Below are 8,217 nucleotides of genomic sequence, written 5' to 3' on the forward strand. Positions count from 1 at the left end.
CATTGCATCAGTCTCGTATATTTTGTCCATTCCCACTTATGGTTATCAGCTGTACAGGCTCGGGCGAAACGATAGCGATATATCCGATGTCCGTTTGGGGCCAATTGAACACCTCGCTGCAGGTGTGTTCTTATATCTTACGTGCATACATATCGCACGTGTGCGTGTACTGTCCGTGTTTGTAGGTGGGCTGTGTACAGACACATGAGAGTGAATTGTTGTGATAGTTGGTTTGGGAGCGTATGCACACCCGGGAATTCCTCATAGTTCGAGTAGTATGTTAGTAACAATCGTTTGATAAGCCGATAGAGCGGTCCTTTGCCAATCATTTATTCAACTATTACCAATGACTGATCTCTGCGTTCAGCGAATTGGTAGACACGCCAACCCCGATCAAGTGTAGTACATCGCTTACCGTATATAGTCTTCTTATCTATGCCTGTTGTGACTGTGTTTCACATACTAGCCCACATACTTACCGTATATAGTCTTCTATTCTATGCTTTTGTCGCATTATTTGACGTACTAACCCACATATATACTGTATGTAGCCTTCTTATATATGCTGGTTATCGCTTATTTGATGTACTAATTTACCTACTTGTGCCACCTAGGCTCTCTGTCAGGCGCTGGCAGCAAGTTAATAGTTTTGCCCATGGACACTGTCAGGAAACGACTGCAGGTGTGTTTAGGGCCTCAGGCTCAGACTAAACTAATCTAAAGTAGTACGAGTATCAATCCATGTTCAAGGCTTTAGTCCTAAATCAATACAGCATGTCTTTCGATATAATACGAGTGTCAATCGGTGTGTGAGGCTTTAATCCTAAATCAATACAGCATGTCTTTTGGTAGGTGATTAGTATGTTTGAGCGATGGCGTGTTTGTGCGTACGACCGAGTCTATATATTCATGTATGTATGTATGTATGCACGTCTGACTATATGTATGTATGCATGTGTGAGTATAGATATAGTGGGCAATGTCTTTATGTGCCTTGTTCCATTTACACCAGCAGTGTGTAGTAAATCTCTCTTGTGTGTGTGCGGGTCTTTAGCTTCTCTCAGCCTAATGCTATATCATACCCGCATTCAACTGAACTCATTTACACCAGCAGTGTTTGGTTAGTAAACCTCTTTTGTGTGTGTGTGCGGGTCTTCCTGATGCTATATCATACCCGCATTCAACTGAACGCATACACCAAGACGCATCAAACATCACTTAGGGTGTCACAAGCTGCATATGGCTTAGTGGGAGTATGTATTCGTATCCATGGCTTCCTTATTAGTGCTACCACTGTGTGTATGGTCCACTACCACCGAGTTATATCATGTGCATACCCCCTACTTTCGACACGAAGATAGTTACCTCCTGCGTATCTATTGTTCATATGACTCCATTTCTGTAAACATTTTACTGCTCGTTAGGTCCAGCGGCGAGTTACTGCCTGCGTATCTATTGTTCACATGACTCCGTTTCTGTAAACGTTTATCGGCTTGTTAGGTCCAGGGCTTTGAATCGGCGAGGAAGAATTTTGGCAAAATCGTCAAATACAAAAACATGACCCATTGTATGGGCGTGATCTACGCCAATGAGGGCTTGGTGGGATTCTATAAAGGTATCTGTGACCAGATCGGCGGCTGTCATTATTGTATTGTACGTGTTTGTATATGATTAGTTTTATTGTACGTGTTTGTATATGAATCTACAAAGGTATGTGTGAAGATAAGTATTATCCTTAGCGTATTGTCTACCTCACCTCCGACTAGGAGTGCCTGTTAGTCCGGCGGTTGCTGACATATCAGTCACTCATGCTGAGTCGATCTATATTCGCCACTCAATCTTAAGTGCAACCGTTGTATCCGTCGTGAATTGTTCATCTTCTGTCTGTCGCTTGGTCGTATACGTTGCGTTTATGCAAATTCGTTAAATATACACCGAGCCATAGTACTGGTTGTATAACGTTCACTTTCTAAGTGTTGCTTGATTGTATAGGAGTCCTGCAAGCCTCGATCGATTGTTCGCTAAGTATATACTGAGACATCGTACTGGTTAGGTTGTGTGATATTCACCATTTATCTGTTGCTTGATTGTATAGGAGGAGTCGTTGTTCGCTAAGTATATACTGAGGCATCGTACTGGTTAGGTTGTATGATATTCACCATTTATCTGTTGCTTGACTGTATATGAGGAGTCGTTGTTCGCTAAGTATATTGAGGCATCGTACTGGTTAAATCGTATGATATTCACCATTTATCTGTTGCTTAATTGCATAGGAGGAGTTCCTGCAACACTTAAAGCACTGATCGCCAGTTCAGTGACGTGGATGGCCTTTGAACAGCTGTCGAAGTTTCTCAGCGAGAGACGGACTGAGCCTCGAGCACTGTAATATGCGACACGCGAACCGATGTCGTAATTTAGAAACACCCTGGAGGAGCTGTCGAGGGTGCTCAACGAATCGAGAGTACCTGCATAGGTCTCGAGCGAAAGGCCGGGCTAGATTTAATTTCACAATTTGCAACACCACCACACCTCACCCAGATGTCGCAAATTAGTCACACCCGTGAGAGCCTGTTGGCGGTGGTACTGAGTCACGAACACTCAATATAGGCGACATTTCGCGAGATCGAGAGAATTGTTGTGCATAGAGCCTTTGCCGCATGGCGGGGGGTGGTCAGCTATAGGCCGGACGGACGAGAGAGAAAGGGTGGGGTAGGACAATTTAATGTAAGCTTTGATATAAATAGATGAAATGAACGAAAATGGCGAACACCAGACAGCCATAAACCACTGTCAATGGTGTGTGACTGTAGACAGTCTGTACAAGGGAACCTCAACTACTGTAATATCTGCGACATGAAGACATCCATAAACCATTGTCAATGGTGTATAACTATGAATGGTCTTTACAAGGGAACCTCAACTACTGTAACATCTGCGAAATGAAGACAGCCATAAACCATTGTCAATGGTGTATAACTATAGATTGATTGTACAGGGAACCTCAAATTCTGTAACATCTGCGACGTTCCGCGATGATGATCTTGAAGTCCTAAAGGGCGACACATTGAATCGTTTGTTGAAGAACGTCAACAAACTGCGGACTTAGATGTAGGAATCTCGAATACTGTAGCATGGGCGCTATACCATTAAGGCCAGTATCAATTCAGTATACTTAGAAGAAGTATGAATCTCGAATACTGTAGCATGGTCGATTCTATCAATGTGTTCAGGATCAGTTCAGTCCGAGTCTGGCGGCTTAACGGCGCACTGGTGTCCCGCTGTGGGTAGTCTGTTGCAGAAGGCGAGCAGTACAATGAAGTGCAATGACGGTCTGAAATGCTGTACAGTGTTTTATCTAGTGTCTGTGCGGTGTCAGTGTACGGTGGCGACGGCCTGAAAGCCTGGTGTATGATATCTAGCAGAAGCGAGGTGGGCAGGTTAGGTAGCACTCGTACAAGCGTCGAAGGTAATCATCAGTGAATAGGGGAGACTAAGCGAGGGCCAGATACCAGTATGCGGCCACGGAAAGGAATAGGCGTGGCTGCTGTGGGTGGCAGGTGGGCCACATGGGTTGGGATGTGCTACCTGTATAGTTTGCGACAAAGTGATGATTTGCGACACTTCTGTAAACTGTCACTTTTTAAATGGGATCGTTCAATATTCTTCAGCGACAGTTGGATTGTGCCAAGAGACCTGCGTCTTAAGTCTCTGTCGTTTGTGACAGTGCAATATATTAAACCTGCAGTGTATGGCAGCGACTGTGGGGAGCAAATTTAAAGTTATAGCAGTAGGCCGGGTGAACAACGGAGTGGGGTGAGAACTCTTTCGAATGTTGGACACCATTGAATATCTTGCCGAGAGCGAACATCGCTTCGTAGTATGCGACAGTGTGACAATTTTACGTAGTTGTCACAGGACGTGGTTGTGATAAATATGCATATTAAAGAACATGAGATGTCACAACACAATTGTCACAGATAGACAATGTGACGCATTTATACTTGTTATTTGGTACGGATAGTGTGATAGGTAGGCATACGCAATTGTCTTAGCATGACAGCGACAAATTAAAACTTGTCATATAACGTGTAATCAAACTTATATTTGAGTAAGTGTGTAAGTTTCTTGCGGCTGACAAAGTGAAGCGCGTCATATGTTTTATAACATTATCTTCAAGTATTTTAGTGTGCAAGTTTTTCACGACTGAACGTGTGATAAGAACTTTCAGTACCACTGTTTGCGACGGTTTGATATTTACACCAATTTGGTCAAAATTTCGTAAAATAACGACATGCCATTCAGTTTTCGAGGATTTAACGCCACCGACGGATGCGAAGGAAGTCGGAAGATGCATGTAAATTAATTTGAGACGGTCTGGCGAATCAACAACACATGTCGTGAAATATTGGCACGGATCAATGGCCATACTTTGCAACACTTCGGTATTGATAAGTACTATCATGTATTTGTGCGATATCTTTGAGCGACATATCAAGAGGGGACTGGCCTCCCATAGCTGTGCAAAACAAATATTTGTAACAAATCGGTAAAAGTATATAAACACATTCGAGCAACAGCATTAGATGATCGCCGACCTACCACTTATATGACGTGAGTGCATATTTCCAAATATGTATTAAAGACTATTCACTTTTAACGATATTCTGGTAGAAATGCAAACTGATAGTAAATATAGGACATTCTTCAGCAACTGAATAGGCGGTTAACGAGCGATGTACTACACATATATTGAGCGGCAACAATGTAAAACTAGAGCTAGGCCGCTGGGTTCGAATATTTGCGATAGAATAATCTACAGCCAGGTCTAGAAATGAGCGATAGAAGGAAAATATCAAGATTTATCTTGTAAGAATATTGTGCAATCGAGCGTAGTATAACTGTGCGTATGAGCTATTTCTTGAAGTCTCGCATGCTACACATCAGCACAGGTAAACATCTGAGTCCGGCAAAAGGCAAACCAAGAAGTATCGAACATATTTTTGCGGGGCAAATTGAGACTTTTGGTCTGCAGGAGAGTAATATGGGCTTGCGCTGCACTATAAATGCCATATTTTGGACATGTGTATCTATGTATACACGAAATTTTAGTAGCAGTTTTTCAGTTTCCCGATTTTGGAATGTATCAGACGGATTGTCATACAGTAGCACACCATTCGCGCGATCGACAAACTCTCAAGCGCAGTGACTACCTATGAGGGTAATTGTTATTTAATAGCAGGCACGGCATTCGATTCAAGGTTGATAGAATGAGTCGTGAATCTCCACCAAGTAACAAAAAATGAAGTTACATCTCGATGGACAGTGTGCTGTACTCGGACTACTCCTGTGGTCTTGGCCCTCCTCCCTCACCCCGACCCGACAACTACTTTAATATCAAGGTGTATGCAATTGTGTATCAGTTCGATGAATGAGACAAATATGCGTGTCATATTCGCAGAATTTGGCACATATAAGCTCTCGCCAGTCGCGGTTTGCAATTGCTTCAGTCTTCAGGGCGGGTCTTTACTCTATCGAACTTATTTGGAACTCTCAATGGTGCCACACAAACAACTTTATTATGTCTATACGGCATAAACGGCACAAGGCGATATTGTCATAGTGCCAATAAAAGGCATGTCGTCGTTGAACATAAATTAATGAAAAAGTATCCCCAGCAGCCCAGCTGGGCTGTGTCAGGTTCATTCGCTCAGGTGCTCAGCTGCCTCAGCACTCAGCTACTTCTCACTTCTGGCTTTTCACTCATGAACAGCCTAAAGCAGTGAAAACTGTGTTCTGTTCTCTACCAGAGTGAACAAATACAAAACATTAAAATAGTTTCAACCTTCAACTTTCAACTTCCAAGTTTGTTCGCCAATTGACAATTTATATTCAATGAATTGAACTGCCAGTTTTGTCTTTTTGCCACCCACAATGCCAGAGGTTACTCACTTTGACACTTACTCTAGTACAGTCAACCACTCAGCGCCGGGCGACGAGCTAGAGTCGAGTGATCGAGTCGTTAAGTACTCTTCAATACTCGTTCGGTCGTTACGAATCGGTAAGAGGAGGCCCCGAGGCCGGCTGGCCAGATGTAACGACTAACATCAGAGCCTTTCTTTCAGTCGCTCAAGCGTGAGCTGTGAGTCTCTCAGAGTCAGAGGTGACAGAGAGAGTCAGAGCCACTGAGAGAGACTTTTATAGACTCTTAAGATAATTTAGAATAGAGAAAGATGACAGTCAGAATAAGTTATCCTAGCTAGTCACTAGTAGCTCAACTAGAGTAAAGACTAAATATGTAGAATTGTAGAGACTATTTTTGTACTCTCTAGTAGAGAGTGGCCGCACTCGCAGTGGCCACAGAGTGACGCAGACAGCCAGACTCAGTTGTGAGATGTCAGATGGGTGTTGACTGTTGAGACAAGACCTGTCAGTTGTCACTAGTCACTCATGATGTATAATAGTCACAGGAACTTCAGAGTTCAGACAGGAAGACTTCAGAAGTGACACAGGATCATAAAGAAGTTATGAACCGAAGACGAGACGTTGTGATCAGTTGCCATTTATAGGGTTTTACCCGGTACGAGCACTCATTGTAAAATTCATCCCATATCGGCATTGCTGGGAACTTTTAATTTTTATCTATACATACTTTATTACATAGTTGCCTTATACAGGAACAGTTGTTTTTTCCGGCTTTAATTTACTTTACACAATTTTTTTGTCGAATAGTTTCCATGAACATTGATATGAAGATTCAACTTGGTTCAATTTGAATTTCAGGAACTGAACTAGGAATTCTACTACATACTCTGGCTTTCTCTAAAGCATCCGATTTGTTTTATTACTTACCTACGCAGTATAAATGATGTACGTCAAGTACATTCATTAAACACAAATACATCAGTAACTGATATAACAATTAACAAAGTCATGATTGCATCTTTGAAAGACCACCAAGGCCTATGGCGACTAGACAAAGCCAGCTCCGACAGTAGCGAGCCTATGCCCAAAGCTGCAAGTGTCAACTTAATCAAACGCAAAATGTTAGCTGCACTATCCATTGATTGGGAGCTTAAGGTTGAGGAAAACGGTGACAAAACTAAGGCGACTGAGAAGACGTACACAACCTTTGTCAACAAAGAAGTGGTATTGGACCCAGGCAAGGACGGCGAGTACAAGTCATTCATATCATACTTCGACGATGCTTTCGCAGTGGACTGTGAGAAGGAAATCAAGTATGACCCAAAGACCGGTATCATACATACCCATGCTCGATCCACTGGCAAGTACAAAGGCATCCAATGGCACGAGACCCGAGAAATCAACGCAGACGGCAATCTGATTTGGGTGGCTTCCATGAAATACAAGGGTACCACTACCAGAAATGTCCGAACATTCAAACGTCCCAAACACTATAACGCCCGGTGGCACTGAAAACATTCAATAAACATGCGTCTGCTGGACAGCTGACTCCTCACTCCTGAGTCCTGACTCCTGAGCCTGCTGATTTAAAAAAAAAATCATTGCCGTAAATGCCGATTGACGGTTTTTAACCTGGGTTTTTTATAAAAAGCATTTTGGAGTGCGCTTCAATGATTCAGCCATATTTAAAAAAATATTTAGGCCCATAGGGAAGGGCCCGGAGGGGTATGAATAAAGAACCAAAAAAGAAACATCTCGATTTTTTTTTAGACGAATCGACAACGAGAGAGAGAGAAAACAAGTCCGACAACCCTAAACTCAAAAAACTTTCAACCCAACTTCGACAAAACTGCAACACGGAACAATAAATATCGTAACACCCAAGAGCTTTGATGTGCATTTTCGACAAGGTCCTCTCACTATAGGCAGTGTATCTCTTGAGCTCAGCACTAGATAGATACATTGCATCAATATGTTCTCATCTATCATCCGTCTCGGTCTCGGATTTCTTATAGGATACCTAATAGGTACAGTAAACTATGATGCGGATGAATTCTGGGGGACGAAAGTCCACTTGCCCATACAGTACAGCAGCCATTTCCAGCCTACGTTCAGAGACGAAACTGTTATTAACACCTGGAACCCTACTACTCGGAGGTAAACATAGTTGATTGTAGTATATGAGTGTGCTTAGGCAGTTGTGGGTTTTTTCCTAGTGTGAGACTACAGGAATGAATAAACAGATCTTTTTTAAACATTATATCATCGCATGAAGTATTAGAGATATAATAAAAC

At 42.5% G+C, this 8,217-nt stretch overlaps 2 protein-coding genes across 2 annotated transcripts; both read left to right on the top strand.

Moving 5' to 3' along the window:
* Positions 1 to 47: 47 nt before the first annotated feature.
* Positions 48 to 3,959, top strand: SARC_11076 (hypothetical protein; the record flags this gene model as incomplete). The annotated part of the gene is made up of 4 exons (XM_014294848.1): positions 48 to 122; positions 615 to 682; positions 1,501 to 1,615; positions 2,274 to 3,959. Coding segments are annotated over 4 exons (371 nt in total), but the record flags the coding sequence as incomplete, so codon positions are not given.
* A 2,971-nt stretch (positions 3,960 to 6,930) lies between these two features.
* Positions 6,931 to 7,434, top strand: SARC_11077 (hypothetical protein; the record flags this gene model as incomplete). The annotated part of the gene is made up of 1 exon (XM_014294849.1): positions 6,931 to 7,434. One exon carries the CDS (start codon positions 6,931 to 6,933, stop codon positions 7,432 to 7,434), a length of 504 nt encoding a protein of 167 aa, XP_014150324.1.
* Positions 7,435 to 8,217: the final 783 nt, after the last annotated feature.

This window comes from Sphaeroforma arctica, assembly GCF_001186125.1.
Source record: "Sphaeroforma arctica JP610 unplaced genomic scaffold supercont1.1518, whole genome shotgun sequence".
NCBI classification, from domain to species: domain Eukaryota; class Ichthyosporea; order Ichthyophonida; genus Sphaeroforma; species Sphaeroforma arctica.